The following is a 24,815-nucleotide window of genomic DNA, read 5'->3' on the forward strand; positions in this document are numbered from 1 at the left end:
GAGTCCTTGGCTTAGGACTGGAACGAAGCTCAAAGATTCTGTGGCTAAGTGAGACGTTAAGTGACCTTGGCCCCGTTTTGTGTCCTTTCTTGCCACGGTCGTTAAGCGAATCGCTGCAGCTGTTAAGCTAGTCACATGGCTGTTAAGTGAATCTGGCTTCCCCCATTGACGTTGTTTGTCCGAAGACCACGAAAGGGGGATCATGTCACCCCCTTGGACACTGTGACCGTCGTAAATATGAGTCAGCTGCCCAGCGTCTGGATTTTGATCCCGCCACCATGGGGATGGTGCAACGGTCGTTAAGTGTGAAAAAAACGGTCATAACTCGCTTTTCCCAGTGCTTTTGTAATTTGAATGGTCACTAAATGAAATATTGTAAGTCCTTGTAATTCTCTCTATCTCTGCTGCTCACTTGAAAGTAGAGGAACGTTTTCCTTCTGTCGGCCTTTTAAATGTTGGTATTGAACTTTAGCCCAGGATTGATAGGAGGGATCGAACCAGGGTTTATCTTAACAAATCAGGTTTTCTCCGCCTCCCCATCCCCGAAGTATTTTATATGTTAATGTTATGTTCTAAAATAAATAAATAAGGCCGCCCGGCTAAATGAGCTCGCTTCATTTAAATCTAAACAATCCTGCCAGCCTTCCATGGTAACCGCCTTTAAAATAATGTACACATGTCATATGCAAAACAGGGCGAATTGGTGCAGGATTGACTTGGGGGGGGCGCGGGAAACCATCATTCTTCTTGGAAATCATGCTTGGAAACGGTTAAATATTGCTGCCGTGACAGTGTGTAATTGAAATGATTAGACTCCGGGTTTTTTTTGTTTTTTTAACAGCATGGTGCAAAATATTGTTTTTGTTTGGTAATAAAAAGACTGTCAGCTAAAATCTCTCCATGTTGAGTCCTGGTAATTTGTGTGTGTGGGTTTTTTTGGGGGGGTGTCTCTCCCCCGCCTCAGAACTGGTCCATGCAAAGGAAGGGAGGAACATTCCTAAGTTTTTTGAGCTGTGCATGCAACTATATTCAGAAGCGTTCCTGAACAAAAGCTTGCTTTGGCCGAAGGATGAGAATGGCTGTAACAAAGACCGATTTCCCGATATTATGGTATACCGATAAAAGAATATTTGTAGCTCAGGGTTGAAATGATGAGTCCTTGGCGTTCTCTGAGCTTGGTGGTTTTCTTGCAGACGTTTCATGACCCAAACTAGGTAACATCATCCAGGCTAGAAGGGAGAGCGGTTAGCAGAGAGGAGGAGGAGGAGGAGGAGGAGGAGGAGGAGGAGGAGGAGGAGGAGGAGGAGGAGGAGGAGGAGGAGGACTTTCAGGTCCTTAGTGGTCTCTGAGCTTGGTGGTTTTCTTGCAGATGTTTCACGACCCAAACTAGGTAACATCATCAGGGCTGGATTGGGTAAGGGATGCAAATCCCAGAATTCCCCAGCCAGCCCGCCACATTGAAATCCACATATCTTAAAGTTCCTAAGTTTGAGGAACGTGGTTCTCACTCATATACATGACTTGCATCGACCTGCTTGGTTGGAGACTGTTCCTCAACCTTGCCAACATTACGGTGTAGAACAGTGGTGGGGAACTACGGCCCCTTCTGGACTTCAACTCCCAGAATTCTTGAGCCAGCACGGTAGTTGAAGTCCACAGGTCCGAAAAGGGCCACGTAGTTCCCCACCCGGGATGTAGAGTACGAACTTCACTTTTATGGCTAAGCATGAGTTACCAGGATGAGTTTCCAGTTTCTGCTCTTTGCAAGGCTGTATAAGTTATGTGTAAATCTCAAATCTCACTCCGCAAATGATTTTACGAGAAACATCCAACCTTTGTAACAGGCCCATGAAACATGATCTGTAGTAGCATGCCCAAGATGATAACTTGAGAGAAGCAAATGTCAGTGAAGACTTTTCTTTGCAGGACAAAATGTTGGCATGTTCTTCTAGGACTTTGCTTCTTTCTTTTGTTTTAATGTGCTAATAGCCAAATGTCTCTGCTCATTAAAATGCAGGCTAAAACACCTCAAGGGGACATGGATTTTTATCTGTGTCTTTTCTCCTTGTTTTCTCCGATCACAACATGTGTGATAAGATGATCCGCTCCCTTCTTTGATAAAAACGACCTCACCACCGTGTGATGGAATCACTGGAGGCTATCTTAACTTTTTAGTATCTCTGTGCGTTTTCTTATACATGAAAACAAAAAACAAAAAATAGAAGCCCAGAATATTTCCACTTACTATAGCTTTCTTTCTTTCTTTCTTTCTTTCTTTCTTTCTTTCTTTCTTTCTTTCTTTCTTTCTTTCTTTCTTTCTTTCTTTCTTTCCATTTCTGACTGTGGATAAAATAGTCCTCTTGGTAAATGCAGGACATCAGCATTCGGGGTGTCAAGTGGGACATCAGCAACAAAAATATGTTTTGTTGTAGGAATTCTTGCTATCGAAAGAGATCCAGTCAAGAATTTATTTCTCTTCACCCACTGGGGCAGAAGTTCAAATTTTCCATTTAACTTCCTTTTTCTCCAGTTTTGTGTGTTTCTCAAAAAATACTTGGATTTTCCTAAGTAAAGGAACAGAGGCTTCTTGTTTATTAAAGATGTGGATGTATGCAATTGAAGGGTTTTTTTTTTACAAGGCCAGTTGCCAAGTGCACAAATTTTGATCATGTTTCTCTGGGGATGCTACTTATGGTCGTAAGTGTGCGTGCCACGCTTTTTTCAGCGCCGTTGTAACTTTTAAAAGGAATGATTGTCAATTGAAGACTATATTTGCAAATCCAATGTTGCTGTGCAATGTTTCTTTTAAAAAATATTTTGACAAGTTGGATTTGAGGTGGGATTTCAGATCTGCTCATTGATATGGAAGTTTTCTTAATCCATTGAGGAGCCAAATCTGCCCGAAGAACTGAAGTATCTGGACAAAATCTCTTTATTCAATCAAAGCTCTTCCTACCCCAATGTCAGTTGTCAGTAGCAAACGTTGAGATCCACTGATGTTTGGAAAAGTCTCAAAAGAAATACCTCCCCACCAACACATCTCTGGGTAGAACTCGTAATAAAATTGCTATCGCTGTTGAACTAGATCAGGGGTCTTCAAACTTGGCCCTTTTATGACTTGTGGACTTCAACTCCCAGAATTCCTCAGCCAGCAAAGCTGGCTGAGGAATTCTGGGAGTTGAAGTCCACAAGTCATAAAAGGGCCAAGTTTGAAGACCCCTGAACTAGATGATTAAGGAATGAATTAAGGAAATAAGGAAAAACTTTCTGACAGTGAGGACAACCAGTGGAACAACTTGCCTTCAGGCATTGTGGGTGCTTCATCACTGGAGGCTTTTAAGAAGAGACTGGACAGCCAATTGTGTGAAATGGTATAGGGTCTCCTACTTGATCAAGGGGCTGGACTAGAAGACCTCCAAGGCCCCTTCTAGCTCTATTCTGATTCTGATTCTTGGACATCACATCCAGCACAGCCATAAACCTTACATGTCGAGATGCCTCACCCCATATTTAGGGATTTGCTTATAGCAGAAATCCACAACATGGACACAATGCAAAAAGCGACTCGGTTGTAGCACGAGAGAAGGCCAAGTATCAAAACCCAAGGCCCGATGTCGAAGGCTGCCCAGGAATTCAATTCTTGGCCTTTTCCGCCACTGTTTAAAGTCAACAGAAACTTGGCCGGCCTTGAGATGGGGAGAAACATCTGTTTGACGTTTACAAAATAGTTCTGCCTAGCCTGAGAATTGCTGGTTGACGACCTCACCGGCTTCAGTCACTGCAGCAAACAGACAGGGAGCAGCGCTTCCTTCTTTGCGACCTGAAACATAGGTAGTCCTCGACTTAGGACCACAACGGAGCCCAACCTGGTTGTTAAGTGAATCTGGCTTCCCCCTTGTCTTTGCTTGTCAGAAGGTCACAAAAGGGGATCCACGTCACACACACACACACACACACACACACACACACACACACACACGGGGACACTGCGACCGTCATAAATATGAGTTGGTTGCCCAGCGGCTGAATTTTGATCACGGTGATCCTGGGGATGCTGCAATGGTCCTAAGTGTGAAAAATGGTCATACATCGATTTTTCCGGTGCCGTTGTAACTTCCAAGAAACTGTCGCAAGTCGTGGACTACCTCTGGTTGTTAAGCGAGGACTCCCCGAATAGTCCTCGCTCTGAAAATGACAAATGCCAGGTGTGCAGGAAAAGGAAGTGGTTTCTTTAAAAAGGAAACAGTCCAGAAATTCATTTTCCTTCTATTGGAGGCCTTTTTTCTCCCCTATGCTTTAGGTCAGTCCATGTCTGGACATGTTAACATAACCTTTTGGCAGATTGACTGACAGCTGCTGTGACTGGCACCCCAAGCTTGCCAGTGGTGCGTATCACATCCATGGCTACCTGTAACAGAAAAGGTCCTGGAGACGGGAGACGCATCTTCTCGTAACTTGAAATAAACATTAACTCACCCGAAGCCTTTGGGGGCTATGCAGAGACACACACCCCCTTGTGAGTTTCTTCTTCCCCCCCTCCCCAAAATAAATAAATAGGTGCAAACTGAGCAATATTGCAATAATATGTATATCTGTGTGTGTGTGTGTGTGTCCCTAATAACTTTAATATATATATATATATATATATATATATTTAAGTATTTGTCAAGGCTTTTTGAATGGACCTTGCTAATTAACTCTTTTATTCCTGTTTTGGCCCGGCTCAGGGCTTATCCACAGGACATAGTCAACTATGACAGCTCATTATTTGTGCAACACTGCCTGATATATTATTTGTGCAACACTGCCTGATATATAATCAGCCCGGGTTCGAATCTCAGATAAAGGGTATGACTAACTGATGAGAACATAATGAGTTCGAAATGATCATCTTAGCCTCCCAAATTCTTTATTAGCAATTTTGAATAATTTGCGCATATATATATATATATATATATATATATATATATATATATATATATATATATATATATATACTGTCTCTCTGTGTGTATATATATATATATATATATATATATATATATATATATATATATATATACACACACACACATATATATATACATATATACATATGCATATGCATATGCACATGCACATATACATATACATATACATATACATATACATATACATATACATATACATATACATATACATATATATATATATATATATATATATATATATATATATATATATATATATATATATATATCTTTAATACAGTGGTGAAAAATGGCATGTTAGTTTCTTTCCAATATATAAGGAGCCTGATTATAAAGTAGATAGATGGTTACAGTTATCGCCTTGGCTCTTTCATTATTACTCAATACGTCTCTTGAAAAATTTTCTCATTTGCAAATGTTCTTGAGTAATAGAAGGGATTATGCTTCCTGCCCGCCCCGTTTGCTTTGCTTCAGAGGCTATTCTGCTATTTCACCCACACATACACACGCACGCACGCCCGCCCCCACCACCATGCCCATGCCTTCATGTTAATATGATCATTCCCTTTATTTATGCAGGTTTTATAATGCAGCTAATGGCAACATTTGTGTAATGCTTAAATTTCCACCGGAAGGGATAAATAGAAGCGGCGTTCAGCTGGTAATGAATTCAGCTTAGGGAGCATCTGGAAAGTGAGAAGAGGCTTGTTCCAGACCAAGGAAGCATCGTATCCCTACAGTGTATGGCTGTGTATGAATAAAGGAAATTCTTCCAAAATCACATCATCAAGCAAGCTATAGGCTTCTCTCCTCTCTTTTTCTCTCACTCTGTCGTTCCCCCTCCCTCTCTCCCGCTCTCTCTCCTACTCCCTCTTTTCTTTTCTCCTCCCTCTCTCCCTTTCTCCCTCTCTCCGTCTTCCTCCCCCTTTCTTTGTCCTTCTCCCTCTCCCTCTCCCCTCCCTTTCTCCCCCTCCCTCCCTCTCTCTTTCTCCTTTTCCTTGGGAAACAACGTCATCCAAGTTTCCATTCTGCACCCTTGATTTCTTGAAAAAGCAAAATATATTATTGTAACTGTAGCCAAAGAGATGATGGTATGAATGGAAGGGCACATGGATAGTCTGAAGGCTGAGGTCTGCGTAATTGGTAAACGTAAGTGGTAACTCTAAACAGTGGTAGAACGTTGGCTAGAATATCCTTCCATTTTACTTCCTCTCGGAAGGATGGAAGCGAGGGAGGGAGGGAGGAAAAAAGAAAGAGCCATTTTCCAAGGTGCCTTTTCAGACATGACTTCGCTTCAGAGATGCTAGTGATTATGTTTGCCCTTTTCGTGACTTTGTCAATTCCGTTCTTAGGCCAACGTTCCCCAAAGTTTGGAAGGAAAAGTTGTGCTCCTATTAAAGTAGAAGGAATTTTCATAAAATCTTCGCGTGACCTGCCAAAGACGTGCACAGTTCATATCTGTACAAAATAGAGTTATAGAAGCAGATAATAGGACTTGTTAGAGCTCAGTTTAAGAAGCCACAACAGCTGGTTTTCCACAGTTAAAGGTAAAGGTTCCCCCGCACATGCGTGCTAGTCGTTTCCGACTCTAGGGGCCGGTGCTCATCTCCACTTCAAAGCCGAAGAGCCAGCGCTTGTCCGAGGACGTCTCCGTGGTCATGTGGCCGGCATGACTAGACGCCAAAGGCGCATGGAACGCTGTTACCTTCCCACCGGAGTGGTCCCTATTTTTCTACTTGCATTTTTACGTGCTTTCGAGCTGCTAGGTTGGCAGAAGCTGGGACGAGTAACAGGCGCTCACTCTGTTACGCGGCACTTGGGATTTGAATTTGTTACTTCATTGCCACCATTAAAATTAATTCCATCTCTTATTATCCAAAATACATCTTTGTCCATTCTCTTGTGTGTCCTTGCATGTACCTCCTTTAATTTTTGTCTTAGGTTCTGCAGACAAAGAACGGGTCAAGGGAATTGAAAATGGGTGTGTTACATTGCAACACAACTTCCATAACAGTGTTCTGGATCAACTTTAAAAAAAAAGGGCGGGGGACAGGAAACGGGGAAAATTTAGCACCTTTCTTTCAACAGCCAGAGAAAATGTCATCTTATTCTGCCTGCGTCGTCTTCTCCGTCTTGAGTTTTTCTTAAAAAAAAAAAAGACACTTAAAAAAAAGAGTTTTGTAAATAGTAGGTTGCTCGCTCTAAGCAAGTAAAGAGATATTTGATGTCTTCTGTGCCAATTTCTTGGTGTGTTTGAGCATTTCTTAGAGTTTGTCTACCAGTTGTTCTTTTCAGCGCTTTCCCCTCGCCCTGATTTCTGCTTACCGTAGCAAAATCACATCAAACGCAAAAGCTAACAACACACTGTCAAGTTGTTGGTTTGTTTTTGTTTTTTTTTAAAAAAAAAAGGACGTCAAGAGACAGGAGCAGAAAGATCTGGTGTGCTAATAGGCAAACTCATATGAGCGACCTGGTCCGCTGACAGATTTTTTTTCTTCTTTGTTGTCTCTGCCGACCCACTTTCTGCTAGTGATTTGTGACATATTTTTCAAAAGATCAAATAAATCGCTGACACCTGATTGCATTGTAGTGCTTGTTTACTGGTGCAATTTTTAAAATTTATTTATTTTAATTTTTTTTGAAAGACCTTGAGACGAGATGGAATATTTTAATTTGAAATAATTAAATTTGCATCCCGGCTTGTGACAGGTGTTTCCTTACATATAGACTCAGAGGAGCGTCTTCTCCATAATGGACCTTCAAGGCACGGGAAGGAAATTGAAGGTGTTGGGAGACAGTTCCCACTTTTGTTATCTGCTGTTTGAGGTTCGTCAAATTGTGTTGTCATCACAGGATAGCCGTGAAAACTTCCCAAGGTATTTGAATGGCTGCTAGGGAAGCCTTGGGCTGCTTCAAGCATCCAGTTGTCCTGAGTTGCAGTTTCCATAAGGACGTCTAGTTTAAATGGTGTGTGTGTGTGTGTGTGTGTGTATCGCAGAGGTGGAGACACGTTTAGGTTAAATGGCATCCTGTTTTGGTTGCCATGATATATTAAAAAAAAAGTTGTTGGGACTCCTGAAAAGAGCGAAGAGAAGAGCAACAAAGATGATTAGGGGACTGGAGGCTAAAATATATGAAGAACAAAAGGTGAAGGGGACGGCAAGAGGATGAGATAGTTAGATAGTGTCATGGATGCAATGAAAATGGATTTGGCCAAACTCCGGGAGACAGTGGGGGGGTGGGCGTCTGGCATGCTATAGTCAAGGTGGTTGTGAGGAGTTAGTCCTAACTTAGCAAATGAGCAATTCTACTACTATGCATCAAGACAAGATTATGGTCCGAGGTACATTTTGGCATCTCTTAATTTCAGTGTGTGTGGGAGAAGAAGTATCAGACTCCAAAGTGCCCGACAACGGTCTTTTAGACACTGAAATGCAAAACAAGCAGGAGATGGATCTTTCCTGACCTACCTTTATTGTCTGCCGTGTATCACATAGGCTGGACGAAGTAATTCTTTGCAGCCCAGTGACTATACACAAGATTAATAGACCCAAATGGCCTTTGTGTTATTCCTTGTTTATAGTTCTCTCCTCTCTGTCACCTTTGGGCTACCACAAAATGTAATTTATGTTGAGTATTGCCAGGTTGGAGATGAAAGGCTAGTGCTCAATGAGGGATGTCTGTGATGAGTATGTAGGAGTAGGAAATCTTACACGGGGATGGGTGGGAGATGGCTAATAAAACATCTCCCTGCAAGATGTAGCAATTTGAAAAGCACAGAAGGATGGATTGTTCATAGCAGATTCAAGAGAGCTGCCAAGGATGTACACACTGTTCAAGCTGCGATGTTAACACTTCAGCCAACTGTAGACTTTGGCTAATGGCATTTTCTTTGTTGGCTTGGACAAAGGATTAGGGAAAGCCATGAAGAAGAAGGCCTTTAGCAGTGAATATTAATAAAGGTAAAGGTTCCCCCACACATGCGTGCTAGTCATTTCCGACTCTAGGGGCCGGTGCTCATCTCTGTTTCAAAGCCGAAGAGCCAGCGCTTGTCCGAGGACGTCTCCGTGGTCATGTGGCCGGCATGAGTAGACGCCAAAGGTGCACGGAACGCTGTTACCTTCCTACCGGAGTGGTCCCTATTTTTCTACTTGCATTTTTACGTGCTTTCGAACTGCTAGGTTGGCAGAAGCTGGGACAAGTAACAGGTGCTCACTCTGTTACGCGGCACTCAGGATTCAACCCGCCAAACTGCCGACCTTCTGATCAACAAACTCAGCGTCCTAACCCACTGAGCCACCGCGTCCCTTGAATATTAATAATGGGGACTAAATGGAATGGAACGCAGATGTGGAGAGACCTGGCCCATTGGACATGATTGAATGGTCTTCTTCTTCTTCTTCTTCTTCTTCTTCTTCTTCTTCTTCTTCTTCTTCTTCTTCTTCTTCTTCTTCTTCTTCTTCCTCTTCCTCTTCCTCTTCTTCTTCTTCTTCTTCTTCTTCTTCTTCTTCTTCTTCTTCCTCTTCCTCTGCTTCTGCTCCTCCTCCTCCTCCTCCTCCTCCTCCTCCTCAGATCTCCAAACATGTTCTAAGGAAACAAGGATTCTGACAGTAGTAATAAACTACTCGGGACTGCTACAACATCAAAAATTGTTTTAAGGACTCTGAACTTGGCATAAAAGAAAACCACTGCCTTGACATTCCCAAATGAATCCGTGCCAAATTTGCTATAAAGTTGGCCATTTCTGTGGCACAGCACCTCGTTGTACTTAGAAGCATTATCTTTTCTTTCATCAACAAGACCTGTTGGATGCTTTCCTGCAGTCTGCAGTTATGGCATTGCAGGGAATGCAAAGCCTTTCATAAATGATTGAACTTCAAAAGATCTTAAGAGAGAATGCTAGGGTTTGTGCGACTGGAAAAATGTGTTCCGTCCTCTGGTGCATCTAAGAGGCAGAGAAAGAGATGCTTGATCAGACAATATGAGCGCTGAGTGAAGGACAGTATTAACATTAAATATTTACATGCCGAGCAGGTTCTTGACAGGAGTTGGTGTGCTTATTGTTCAGTTGAACAGCGCTCAGATGGCAGCACAGTTGGCTTGCTTTTTGAGATTTTCCTTCCTCGAATAAGAGGAAGAGACCAGTAGGCGTTAGAAAAAGGAACGGCTCACAAAAAGAAACCCGTTTTGATATTTGGGAACCCTTGAAGGTGGAGACAGATAGGTCGATCATTGAAGCCGTATTATTCAACTCCATCAGTCTATGACTGAATGTACCGTAGACTCAAACGCATAAATATGGATGCTATCTATTTTAACTGTAAAGAGATATATAGTTGAATTAGTGCCTCTCTTCATAAAAATAAGCAGAAATGTTAACGCCTGACCCCAAAACAACAAAAATGTGTGTTTGTGTGTGTGTGTGTGTGTGTGTGTGTGTGTGTATGTATTAGGAGGAATTTAAGGGTTGAAGCCTTCCTTGGAAATTTATTATGGCCTCGATGCATTGACTTCCTTAAAATGAATCTTATGCAACTGTCAGAAGGGGCAAAACAATGCAATGGAAATGATGTCTTTTTAAGGATTGAGCAGTCTCATGCTGACCAGTTGAAAAAGCTGAGGGTACAGGTTGTTCCATTGTTCTAACTGTCAGGAAATTTCTCCTTAATTCCAGGTTGCTTCTCTCCTTGATTAGTTTCCATCCGTTGCTTCTTGTCTTGCCTTCAGGCGCTTTGGAGAATACCTTGACTCCCTCTTCTTTGGGGTAGCCCCTCAAATACTAGAAGACTGCTATCATGTCACTGTGGCAAGAAATGTCATTTAACAACTGCCTCACTTAGCAACAGAAATTTGGGACTCAGTTGTGGTGGGACTACCTGTGATGAGAAACTTTTGCATGAGCACATCTTATACAACTAACTTGGAACAGAACAGTTCTCCGAGGTCTAATATGGAATGAGTGTTTTTCCAGGATATTTGAACTGGTGCCTTATTAGTATTCAGAGGAGTTTTGGGATGGGATGGTTTTAGTGGGAGACCTTGTCTTCTTGTCATTTTTGGTACCAAAATTAATATGATGCCTGTTAAAGCATTTTTGGTAATATTAATAAGTTAGCTTCAGTCTGATCTTATTGTCAATATTGCCCCAAAATGATTTTTTTCAGAGTATTGGAAACCACAATATGGATCATAAAAAGCTATTTTTATAGTTAATCTGAACAGAGAACCAAATATGAGGGAAATGAATTCTATAAACCATGTGAGAATGATGATTTATAGAAAACTGATACCCGAAGAAACATGAAACCAGAATAGGTAATTTTATTGTTATTTTTAAAGTGTAATGTTTGCTTTCGTGCAATAAAGCTGATTGAATTTAATGTCTTCACATGTTGAACAAGTAAAAGGTTGTTAGTACTGAAACAAAATGACATTTTTATTGCTTCATGTGTTTTTGTCGATAAAAGAGAAAAATCAGAGGCGATATGATTTTATCTATATAAAATCTGTTCTAGAACTTGGTTGTGGCTTTGATGTTTATAAGAAATGCTGACTTTTGTCGGGAGATTGCTTTGAACCGGGCGAAACACAAAGAAAATACATTGACCTTTTAATAGTAATTTCTGCTGTCAAATCTAAGCTATCATTATGCTTTGAAAAGTCTATTTTCTAAATGTTGGGTTAATTTCTCGGGCATGATGTTTTGGAGACATAGATAGCCATGTTTTCCTGTTCAGTCTCTCTCATTATCTGATCTACATCTGGCAGTTCGTGGTTCTGTCTCAGGGCAACGTGGGGTGTAGATGTGATAATTGAAGTTAAATCTTAATTAGTACGACAAGCTGTGGAGCATAGGTCATTATGAGACTGGAATCATAGGTGCAACTCCATTGATTGTACATTCTTGCATGCCATAGTTAATTTGTAATTTGGGACCTTGGCCATGTTGGTTGGAGTTGAGACCCCCTGGAATCCAAAACTTAGAAGGTTTCTTGGTTGCTTGTCTCATCTCTTGTGAAATTCAGGATCATTCCTATAAGTCACCCTACCATAATCTTGTTGATTTTCTAGATACATTGACTTCTAGAAGTTTTAGCATGTCTTCTGCAACAGAGGTTCCCAACCTTTTGGGCACCAGGGACCGGTTCTGTGGAGAGAGATTTTTCCGTGGACTGGAAGGGGTGTGGTTTTGTGTGTTGCCTGCATCCCGTGGAGGGGGCTTTGCTTGTTTGTGTGGACCCGTTACTGGCATGCCACGGACCGGTACCGGTCCACGGACCGGGAGTTGAGGACCCCTGTTCCACAAGGTAGACCTCTGAACTAGATTGGGTTGGGCAAAAGCTATCCTGAATATTCCTATCACCTCAAGTCAGAGAGGAAAAACCAAGTCTCGTGTTTTACTCCACCTTTCTCCATGTTGTGTCCATGACAACATCGGTGGCTTGTGGCTCCATCCTTGATTGTATGTGTGCTCTGCCTAAACTGGCCTTTTGGTGTAAGAGGTTGAATTTTCTATGCAAGTCGCTAGGTGGCATTGAAACTTTGCTTTATCAAGCAAATTCTTTAGCCCTCCTTCACAAGACTCGAAGTCTTTAGCTGTCAGGGATACTGTTTTATTGTTAAAGGGCATATAGTAATATATTCGTCTCCATCCAAGGCTGTCATTTAATACCCTTAAACATGGTCCTCTCACAGCTCTGGCTGTTAACTGTGCTTATTTGGTGTAATAATTAGCAGAATTTCTCGCTAGCTTAACACCACCTCACTTTTTTTTTCCACCAATGTTTTTGTACGTGACAGATTGTGCATTCTGTAAACAATGTGAAGGGCGTAGGAACCTAAGGCCTGTATGACACTGTTAGTTTCCGCGCAATTGTTCTCAAGCGGGTGTACATTAACCTCTTCTTAGAGTTTTTCCAAAGTCTAATGCAAAGAAAGTTTGCGTTTTTGTGCAAAAGGACAGTGGGGGGTGGGGGGAGACGTCCAAATGTGGGGTAGTTAATTTTTCAACTTGGGTGGAAAGAAGAGAAAATAAATAAGGAGGGGAAAAAGTAGACTCTACAAATAGTTTAAGAAATGGAGAAAACCTTTGAGATTCTGTTGCAGAAAGGGAAATTATTTAGGGTTTAGCATATTTATTTGTAACTTTCTACCGCCCTTTCTATCATCTTGGATACCAAAAAGTAGTATGATTTTGAAGTTCTCCAAACACAATTCTTCAATTTTGTATGGCTTACAGTACTGATGACTTTGTGATCCTAGCGTTTTATCCAACCCCTACTTTATTTAAATCATGAATAAATTCCCTCCCCTTTGCATTTTACAGACTGTTTTGATCTTATATAGACTGGATATTAAAATTTTAAACTGGAGAAGGATTTGATAGGCTGACTATTATTACAGAAGTATGTTCTGAGTTACACAGAGAATTCTGCTTCCCCCCCCCCCCTACTGGTTCTCATTGATTTATTTTAAGGAAATTTACTTGAGTGGAATGTGATGTTCTGGCACTTACTTCATAATGAGATGGCCAAAGGGGCATGTATGTGCATGTGCGCAAATGCCTTGTCTTCCTTCGCGTTGTAATTTATAATAGTCTGCAGTTTCTGCATTTTCCACTCCGTCCTCAAGGATCTCTCTTCTAGTTTGCTCACTGTTTTTTTATTTTTATTTTATATGGTCAATTTATACAGCCACTTTTATCTCCTTACATGGAGAAGGAAGGGTGACCCCCCAACTCACCCCTTGAGCTTGTGAGGTTAATGTTGGACTTCATTCTTAGTCTTCACGGTTTCAGTCAAACTCCATAACCACTGAACTACACTGCTTCATTGTCTTGCTTGCTATGGCCATTATAACCTTCTCAATAAAACAATTCAAGATATCTCTTGGTCTTCATAAGTTACCTCAGTTCTGCTTTATGCTGTTGGGCCATCCAGGGGCTCCAATAGGTTGACCTGGAATTGCCTGGAAATAAATGAGATGGTTTTCCACCGAGCCAAAGTTAAAAATTGTTGAGGTCTCGTTCAATGTTGGGTAGCTCCTGGATTGTTAAGGTTGACCTTCAAAATAATATTTAGCAGATACAAGAAGCACAGTAGCGGTTTGTGTCTTATTACAATCTTGGCGCGGTCTTTAACTTTGCTCCACTTCCAAAGTTCAGAAGTGTTGCTGAATTAATTAATTCCTTCTTAGCATCTGGTAAATAATTAAAGTTGAAGCAGTTAAAGCTTTTAGTTTCCATTCCCACATGCACAGAAAACAAATCATTGTTCGGCTGGTTGCATCCCTCTTGGTGGCTTCCATTTTGACTTCCTAGAAAAGGGACAGATCTTCCTAAGATATTGTGATGCATCCTGCTTCTTCCCTAGGAATAAGATAAGATAGATAAGGTAAGATAACCTTTGTTGTCATTTTTTTTAATGTGGGCCCAACGGCACACATCAAAAATGAAATTTAGTTGCCCGCTCTCAAAGTGAAACACGTACATGACACACACCTAAACAGACTATATACAGCATATTATAGACCCACACCCCTACATATACATAACAAATAAATATTTAACACTGTCCATCTTGAATATATAATGGAAGGAAGAAGCTTGAGAGTTCACAAGGTTAATGCCGTATGGAATGAAACTGTGGCTGAATCTGGATGTTCTGCTTCGGATACCACGAAACCTCCTCCCAGAAGGTAGCAAGGAAAACAGGTTGTGGAGAGGATGTGTAGCGTCCCAGACAATTTTGCGGACCCTGCTCAAGCAACGTTTATGTGCCACATCCTGGATGGGAGGGAGGGAACTGCCAATGATCTTTTCTGCTGTCCTCACCACCCTCTGCACCGCCTTCCTGTCTGAAGCAGGGATGCTTCCAAACCAGACTGGTTGAACCTTTTGTGGCTGCTAGATTACCTGTCCAAATTTTCTTTTTAATTGTTATTAATTAACATAAGTAGCAGTTTGACATGCTTCCGGGTCACAGTCTTTAGTCTCAACTTACTTTATAAGAATGTCTCCAAGCCTTAGGTAGTTTCTAAAAGAATCCTTTGAAAAGAAAAATGCTGGATTTCTTTGGATGTGGGCAGATAGAGTCAAGAAGCAATTGAACCAGTTGGGCTTGTAGTAAATAGATATTTTGTGAATGGCTTGCATGGTCTCCAAATTCCAGATATACCTACTTACTTAAAAAGATTGTCTTCTCGTATGATCTATATATTATTAAGCTCTTTGACAGTTGTTTAAACTCAAAAGGGATTCAAAAGTGATATAAAATCATATTTTTTCCATTGGAAAATCTGTTGTCAGTTCATTCCTTTGTTAAAATGAATACGTAGAGAGCCTCACTTATAGGAAAAAGAAAGAAAGAAAAGAAAAAAAGAAAGAAAGAAAAGAAAAAAAGAAAGAAGAGAGAGAGAGAGAGATACTGTTGATCTTTCCAAGGAATTCAGATGCAGTAGACAGTTTGATGTAAACCAAAACCCTAAAAATATTATCTTAGTGAACCATTACAGTGTTGATTTGCAGTCTTACAGCTAGAAAATAGATAAGAAAGTCTTAGCAGGAAGGAAGGAAGGAAGGAAGGAAGGAAGGAAGGAAGGAAGGAAGGAAGGGATAATACATGCTCTTTTTCTCTCTTCTGAAAAAGAAAACTCATACTATGGAGTTGGCATTCCTGGATCTAATCCATGATGGATGAGATAACTGAGGACTTCAGGCTGGTGAGAGGTGAAAAACTTAGCAGGAAGCAGCCATTTTGTAACTATGAAGATGTTCAACTACTATATAATGGGCCTGACAGTCAGTATATGTGGAATTTAATGCTCCGGCTGCTTATTGATCTTCTCTTTAGCCAATGGTGTGGACAGGGGCAATTGCACTTAGCACCTATTCTTAGACTACTGTGCAGTCTTCTGAACAATTCTCAAAGGCGACTTTGTAAAAATGGCACCCTGGGGCGAAGAGGAGGCTTTTAAAAACTGTAAAGAATTTATAGAATTTTCTTTATGGAATCCGAATGAACTTTGGGGACCTTCTTAAGGAGATTTGTTTTTCCGTTTTAATTCAAGATCAATGCCAGTCACGCCGCCAAGAATTCAGGGTTTTAACTCCAAAGGTTCAATATTGTCACCCATGTGCCAGACATACCAACATGCTAGTAGAGTTGACAAATATTTTTGGATGATCCGTCACGAATGCAGATGACTTTCCACTTGGCTGAAGGATGGAGCATCAGAGTAAGAACTACAAGGAGGGGAACAGAATGGTCAAAATGAAGCATCTGATAATTATTAATGCAATTGGGTTTTGTAAGGTTGGTGCCCTGCAGACCCCCGGAAGATATTGGATTGTGCATGCTGCAAATAATCCTGTTACTTTCACAACGCTTTGATCCAATGTAAGCCTCTTTCTTGGGTAAGGGGATGAGAAGACCGTCTGAAGAAAGAGAACTCAAAGCCCTTAAAATTGTAAGAGCCACAGATTTGTAGAGTTAGACGGGGCTCTTGACCCTAGCCTTCTGCTCAGTGGAGAAATTTCCTTCCCATCTATCATCTTGAGAAGTTTGCACTCCAAACAAGTTAGTAGGTAGAGTGGTATTTATAGACCAATTCAGGAAAAGTTAATCAGTAATGGATTTAGCCTGCAAGCTTGGATGAATTTCAATATGTTGAATAGTTCTTATATTATTAAGCCTGATTGACTTTCTATCAGACAAGCCAGCACAAGTATATTTCAATAGTTAGAGAACTGAACGGATCAACTAGGAAGACCCAAAGTACACATGAAGGCAATATTATCAATTCCAACCTGACAAATTTACATTTGAAGTTGATTATAGTAATCTGTGCCAAAAAAAACAGACATCACCGCAGAGTTGTGAAGCTTATTATCCTTGGGGAACTCTTTGGTGTGAAGATAAATAAAATGTGAGTACAATGTTTGCTTGCTAAAACTACACTTTTCTTTGTATTCATTAAAATTCCTGAGACACTTCACCCTTTATATCAACTGTGGAGGATGTCGTTTCTTAGCAGTACACCTGTAGGTTGCTTTGCAAAAATTGCAGACAAGCGGGAAAGGATGCCCAACATTTTGGTCTTGTGACTATGATTCATCTGTTAATCAGAAAATAAGTTGTAGTAATAATAATAATAATAATAATAATAATAATAATAATAATAATAATAATAATAATAAGAAGAAGAAGAAGAAGAAGAAGAAGAAGAAGAAGAAGAAGAAGAAGAAGAAGTAGTAGTAGTTGGAAGGGACCTTGGAGGTCATCTAGTCCAACCCCCTGCTCAGGCAGGAAACCTTATACCATTTCAGACAAGTGGCTGGCCAGTCTCTTCTTAAAAACTTCCAGTGTTGGAGCATTCACCACTTCTGGAGGCAGGTTGTTCCGCTGGTTAATTGTTCTAACTGTCAGGAAGTTTCTCCTTAGTTCTAGGTTGCTTCTCTCCTTGATTAGTTTCCATCCGTTGCTTCTTGTCCTGCTTTCAGGTGCCTTGGAGAATAGCTTGACTCCCTCTTCTTTGTGGCAGCCCCTGAGATACTGGAACACTGCTATCATGTCACCCCTCACTCTTCTCTTCGTTAAACTACACATACCCAATTCCAGCAACCGTTCCCGATATGTTTTAGCCTCCAGTCCCCCAATCATCTTTGTTGCTCTTCTCTGTACCCTTTCTAGAGTCTCGACATCTTTTTTACATCGTGGTGACCAAAACTGGATGCAGTATTCCAGGTGTGTATGTTAGGTACTCTTGCAAACCACAGATAGTCTACGGAATTACTCTTAGAAAGTCTGGTGGAGTGGGTCCCTTTGATTCTTATCAGGTGGGACAAAGGCACTATTATAGACAAAAGAAACATGTCCCACAATACAGTAATAGAAACTATTACTGTATTGTGGGATCCTTGGTGCTCTCTTAGCTTGGCTTTCTTGCAGACGTTTCATTACCAAACTAGACAACAACATCAGTCGGACGACGTTATTTAGTTTGGTAATGAAGCATATCCAAGCAGCAGCCAAGCTCAGAGAGTGCTAAGGACCCCACATGTCAATCCTGAGCTACAAACATTCCCTTCTGTTAGCATTGCTGTATTGCTTTAGTCACTTAATCAGTCATCTGACCAATTGACAATTTATTTCACACAACCCAAGTTGTGCTAACCAAATTTGCCTCTGCCACAGTTTCTTCTCTCACTGCTAATTGGGGATGCATAAAAGACAGGCAGATATAAAGAGTTACGGCATGAGATTACTGGATGTTTCTGCAAATTTAATACTGCTTTTTTTTTTGACTGCAGACGTAATTCCAAAGGAGGGTTGTGTTGAGTCACGTATGTTTTCTAATGTCCCCTCAGTTTTCTTGTATCCAGGAAGACTTCCAGCCATCCTTGCTGAAAATTGATGTCAAGAGTTTCTGTAATTTTGAGGTGGGAAATGCACGAGTACTATAGAGGAAGTGCTAAAATAGGCATGACACCTCTCAAGGTGTGACTGCACAAAGGACTTTCAAATCCAGGAAAACATGGAAACCTCAAGTCGCCCTCTTATGCACCATTGATTCCTTCCATCTTGCGGCATCACCATACCCGTTCAGGCTTTGGACCATTAAAAGTTACCCAGTCCTGATCTAGCGTAACTTTTACTCATTTCAAAAACTCTGAAAAAGTTTGATTTGCATAGTGTGTTCATCATCAGCCCTTAAATGTAGAATATATCCATCACATGCAGAAGATACTCCTGTCTGTCTCTTGGTCAGCATGAGAGACATCCCATTCTGACTTCTTGGAAAGCTGCTAAGCAGACTTGTAAAATAGTCTACTCTGCGCCAACCTGGTGGGCTTCAAAGCTCCTGGTATGACAACTTGCAAAGTTGTTAGATTTCCCATCACAAAAGGGTATGGGTTCAGGAGCATCAGTAGGGAAAAAAGCATGGGAATTCCCGGTTCAGCAGGGCAGATAAAAATTGGGAGGTTGGGCAGTTATAACCAAATAATAATAATAATAATAATAATAATAATAATAATAATAATAATAATAATAATAATAATAATAATAATAAGAAGAAGAAGAAGAAGAAGAAGAAGAAGAAGAAGAAGAAGAAGAAGAAGAAGAAGAAGTTGGAAGGCACCTTGGAGGTCATCTAGTCCAACCCCCTGCTCAGGCAGGAAACCCTATACCATTACAGACAAATGGCTGTCCTGTCTCTTCTTAAAAACCTCCAGTGTTGGAGCATTCACAGCTTCTGGAGGCAGGTTGTTCCACTGGTTAATTGTTCTAACAGTCAGGAAATTTCTCCTTAGTTCCAGGTTGCTTCTCTCCTTGATGAGTTTCCATCCGTTGCTTCTTGTCCTGCCTTCGGGTGCTTTGGAGAATAGCTTGAGTCCCTCTTCTTTGTGGCAGCCCCTGAGATATTGGAACGCTGCTATCATGTCAACCCTCATCCTTCTTTTCATTAAACTAGACATGCTCAATTCCAGTATGTCAGGCATGAAACATCAACTCCACAAAATGAAGATTCAGTTAAACTGACTTATTGCTACAAGGCCTATTATGCACAGGAATCTTCTCAACTAAAGGTTAGCACCTGCTTGGAGTTAGATCAGGGTCCACAAAATTCAAGGGGGGGGGGAGTTGGACTCAATCTGCTTGTGACTACGTAGGGATTCTAGGCTGATTCCTCTTTTAGCTCCTCCCACAGGCTCTGCCACTCCTTGTCCTATGCAATACAGAAGCTGAAACCATGTTGAGTAAGACTGAAGTTTAAATCCTAGTGGCCTAAAGGTAAAGGTAAAGGTTTCCCCGCACGTGTGTGCTAGTCGTTTCCGACTCTAGGGGCCGGTGTTCATCTCCGTTTCAAAGCCGAAGAGCCAGCGCTTGTCCGAGGACGTCTCCGTGATCATGTGGCCGGCATGACTAGACGCCAAAGGCGCACGGAACGCTGTTACCTTCCCACCGTAGCGGTCCCTATTTTTCTACTTGCATTTTTTACGTGCTTTCGAACTGCTAGGTTGGCAGAAGCTGGGACGAGTAACAGGCCTACACGAATGTTAAATCAAATGGTATATTGATCTAGAGCAAACTTCCTATATTTATTCCCCATCACCACGCTTTGTGAGCACTTGAGAATAAACCATTTCTGCCTTTTGCCCAAAGAATAGATTTTTCACATTATTTTGTGGTAAAAGCTTTTGAGAAGCCAGCGGGTTATCACACCGTTCCCTTTGGGGGAAACCTTACAAAACCTGAAATTTGGCTTTCAATTAAGTTTGTGTTGACACAGGTGAAGGGTAGTCATCCATTTCGTATGCTGGCAAGCAGACAGGGCGATAGGCAACATCTGTGTTGTATAGTCTTGACAGTTAGGAAAAGGAAACACTTGGATGCCATCCGGATTTCTAGCTTCTGAGTGAAGCAAATAGTTTTTTTTTGGTTCTCAACACAAAGCAAGCCCTCATTTTTGAGTTTTGACTGGGACTGTTTTGTTCCGTGCTTAAAACTACTTATTTTCCTTTCCTGCACACCCTTTGAAGAAGGCCTGAAGGATGTCAGCCCTGACTGCAAGCACGGCAATGCACCATGCAATCTCGGAAGCTTTCCTATTTTTATTTCCCACCCAACCAGTGCTTTTTATATATGTGCACACAGAGAGAAAAAGACTGGGGGGGGGGGGGAAGTGAGAAGAGCAGATTTTTTTTTTAAAAAAATGGTGAAACACAAATGTTGTTATTTGAAAGCGTTTTTGTTTGGACAGGGCCATTTTTTTTTACCCCATTAAACGTGCATTTTAAAATCTGCACCGCCTTTTATTTTTATCTGAGAATTAATGTCTGCTCCGGAAACCTCTTGATCCGTTGGGATTTTTCCGAGCGCGGCGGATAGCCAGGCGCATTGCTGGCGCATCAACAGGTTATCAACCAACCGGTTGGCAAAACAAGCTCCCTCTCCCCCAGGCACCCCCTTTTTCCCCATTTTATTTGGGTGGAATCTGCAAGTGGCTTGATGTATTTGACACATGTGTGACAGCTCCCTGCATATGAGAAGAGCTGTGTGTTAGCCTGCCCAGCTGTGTGTGTATTTTGTCTGCACATCAAGCCGGAGAGCACGGGCTTAGTCAGATCTGACAATCACATGTGAGCTGGTATTACTCCCACTCCAGAGTGCATTTTAATGCCAAGAGCTTAACATTTGACAAAGAAATTGTCAAGATATATTGCTACTCTGCACTTATGAGATATCCTCACTCTAGCAGCTCAATATTCTTTTATTGTACATACATAAAAATAGTTCTTTCTGAAGCCCTTCCCCTCCCTTCTCTTCCCTTCCCTTCCTCTCCCCCTCCCTTTCTTTCTCTTCCCCTCCCCTCCCTTCCCCTCCTCTCCACTCCCTTCCCTTCCTCTCCCCTCTGCTCCCTTCCCCTCCCCTCCCCTCCCTCTCCTCTCCAATCCCTTCCCTATCACTTCCTTCTTTCTTGCTTCTCTCTATCCTCTCCCCTTATCATCTTTCCCTCTTCCGCTGCAAGCCATCTTTGCTTGGAATAGAACTAAACCAATCCCAAATAGATGAGATTTATTGAAACGGGTGAGGTGTGTGTATCTTATATCACACTATTTCTATTTACTCTCAAATTATGTGATGTTGGGAGGGAAGAATCTTTTCCTTTTGTTGTACATTTGCTCCCTTAATCGTTCACATTTTGAATGTTCTACGGGTTTGTTGTGTTTCCATAATTTTTGTAAGAAATCTGGAGAGCTTTTGCCAGAGGTTTGAGTCTTACCCTCAAATAATTGCTCTTGTCTTTTTAGAGACAAAAACTTCTGACTGAAATTGGGGAAAGCTGCCTTCCGTATTTGACGCCCAAAGATGCAGATTTCCATCAACTGGTAATGTTAAAAAAAAATCAATGTAATATATTTTGAGAAACCTTAATAATGCATTTGCTCGTCTTGTCTTCCTTTTCCCATCTCGTTCTTGATTACGTCAGCTTGCTACTTAGTGAGAGAACAAGAGGAAACTTCCAAAATCAAAATTGATTAAACAAATATCTCCAAATGGATTAAAGGTGATTTCGTTTTATTGCCTGGTTTCATAGAAGGCCAAATTGGACTCTTTGTTTCATTTTCCCTTTATTTGCAAAGTAAATAAAGGGCGGTATATAAATCTAATAAAATAAATAAAATTAATTAATTAATTAAGGTGGTTGCCCCCACTTGAAGTTTCTGGCTTCCACCTTTCTTGGTGTCCTCTCTGCAAACACAGTAGCTGGTATATGGGTTTGACTCAATTATGAAGGTGAGTTTGAAGAGAAAGGGACGTGATACAGAAAAGTTTGACTTGATCTGGATAAACGTTTCCGTCCTAGTAAGATAAGAAACCTGGGCCAGAGAAAAATATGAATAGGCTTAAATCCATACTGGTAGAAACAAGGAAGGGGTTACTGAAGAAATTGAAAAGTATGCAAACTTTTTCTTCAACAGTTTGGTCAAATATGAAACACATGGGAAAACGTGGGTAAGTTCTATCCAATTAAGTTGGAACATACTGAATGAAAGACATAAAAATGAACCTTTTTCTCAGTTGGAACAGCTACAGCAGGAGTTCCTATATTATCACCGTGTCAACTTTTCTTATGTTGACATGTGGTCGAAAGATGCATTTTTAATGGCCCCTAGCTTTCCCCTCCCACTGTTTCAGGAAGAAAAGAATGCTCTCCTTCTGCCTTTTTCTTCCTAAAGATTGATGGAAGAGGATTATTCTTTTTTACAGCATTTGAAAATGTATCACTTAACATCTGTCAAGAAAAGTTGTATAATTCAGATTTAGACATTGTGCATTGTACCAAAGATCTCAAAGTTATTGAGATAGGATTCAAAAGATCCCAGCCTGAAATTGTAGAGAACTTCCACCAATTTGGCATTATTCTTAAAAATGTCATATTTGTTGAGTATTTGGGGTGTGTGTGTGTTATTCTCTTAACCTATCTAGAAAGTATCAGGTTTATAACTTTCTATAGTTCTGGTTACCTTACAGTATACTCTTTACACTTCCTTTTTCTATATACTTTATATACTCTCTGTAATATACTTCTAAAATTATCTTCTGTTGGACTCTTTAAGTGCAACAATAACATGATAATGAAAATACTGGAAAAACTATGAAGACAATTATTTGAGTAATCATTGCTGTGCCCACATAACACAAAACCAGAGCATGTTAAAGTTTTGCGCGACAGGGGAACCCAGGTAGTTGTTTGGTTATTCTTTGTTAAGCGAAAGCATGCACCCCCCCTCCATTTATATCTAGTTTAATGAAAAGAAGGACTAGGGGTGACATGATAGCAGCCTTCCAATATCTCAGGGGCTGCCACAAACAAGAGAGGGTCAACCTATTCTCCAAAGCACCTGAAGGCAGGACAAGAAACAACGGATGGAAACTAATCAAGGAGAGAAGCAACCTGGAATTAATGTGAAACTTCCTGACAGTGAGAACAATTTGTCAGTGGGACAACCTGCCTCCAGAAGTTGTGGGCACTCCAACACTGGAAGTTTTTAAGAAGATACTGGACATCCATTTGTCTGAAATGATATAGGGTTTCCTGTCAGACTAGAAGACCTCCAAGGTCCCTTCCAACTTTGGTATTCTATTCTATTCTAGTCTAGTCTATCATGACTGTACTCTATTCTACTCTACTCTACTCTACTCTACTATTCCATTCCATTCCATTCCATTCCATTCCATTCCATTCCATTCCATTCTATTCTATTCTATTCTATTCTATTCTATTCTATTCTATTCTATTCTATTCTATTCTATTCTATTCTTACATTGGAAAATGCCAAACGAAAGACCTAAAAAACCTGAATCTTTTTCTTAGTTTGAACAGCTACAGCAGCAGTTCTTCCTTAAGGATCTTCTTAGGATTTGGTCTCCATGTAGGCAGAACTCATCAGGCTGGGCATCCAAATTCGGAAGGTCGCCATTTAGAAACATCTAAATATCTTGATCCAAATGTCACTATCTCCCCGTAGAGAACTGAAGCGGTACCTTGTTTGGCCAAAGATGGCTTGGCCAAGCTTCTGGGGCTGCCGTTGTCGCTTGAGTGACAAGGTCATCTTGACTGAAAGGAAAAACAAAAACAGAGGCCGTGTATGATTTGTAGACAGCTAAAAATATATCACTTGACCTCAGCTTGCTCTGAGCGTGTTAAATTTTGTTCTGGGATAACGTGCATGTTAAAAAAATTAAGCTTGAAAAACTTTTGTATGCTTTCCCCCCCGTTTTTTTGGATTCATTTAGGGCTGCTTTGATCTGTTCAAAAAAATGGGATGACTTTTAATAGCAGCTGTCAGAGATAACAGCAGAAGTGACATGATTTTTGCCCCTTCAATCAGTAAGAATATCCACTACGAGCTCGGTGGTGTGTTTTCTCTCTCTCTCTCTCTCTTTCCCCCCCCCTTCCTCTCTTTTTCTTTCAACCTCTCTTTGTCTTCTGATCTCTTAATGTTTTCCTCATGTAGGACAAAGCGGGGTGCCTGGCTAGGGAATGGAAGAAGCCTGATTGGTATTTTCGGAGGATGTGTTAGAAATATGTCTCCATTTCCTCTTTTGAAGGAGAATATTTGTAGCTCAGGGTTGGAATGAGGGGGCCCTCGGTCCTCCCTGAGCTTGCTTGTTTTAGTAATAATAAAGTTGGAAGGGACCTTGGAGGTCATCTAGTCCAACCCTCTGCTCAGGGAGGAAACCCTAGACCATTTCAGACCAATGGCTGTCCAGTCTCTTCTTAAAGACTTCCAGTGTTGGAGCATTCACTGCTTCTGGAGGCAGGTTGTCCCACTGG

At 41.0% G+C, this 24,815-nt stretch overlaps 1 protein-coding gene across 2 annotated transcripts in view; it reads left to right on the forward strand.

Moving 5' to 3' along the window:
• Positions 1 to 24,815, forward strand: part of FTO (FTO alpha-ketoglutarate dependent dioxygenase) — a 151,362-nt gene that overhangs the window by 5,387 nt on the left and 121,160 nt on the right. For both annotated transcript variants that reach the window (XM_083370606.1, XM_083370607.1), the window contains exon 2: positions 21,784 to 21,861. In XM_083370606.1, the coding sequence (XP_083226732.1) occupies positions 21,784 to 21,861 (78 nt within the window). The remainder of the gene's footprint in view (positions 1 to 21,783; positions 21,862 to 24,815) is intronic.

Source organism: Vipera ursinii (genome assembly GCF_947247035.1).
Source record: "Vipera ursinii genome assembly, chromosome: 10".
Classification (NCBI taxonomy): Eukaryota; Metazoa; Chordata; class Lepidosauria; order Squamata; family Viperidae; genus Vipera; species Vipera ursinii.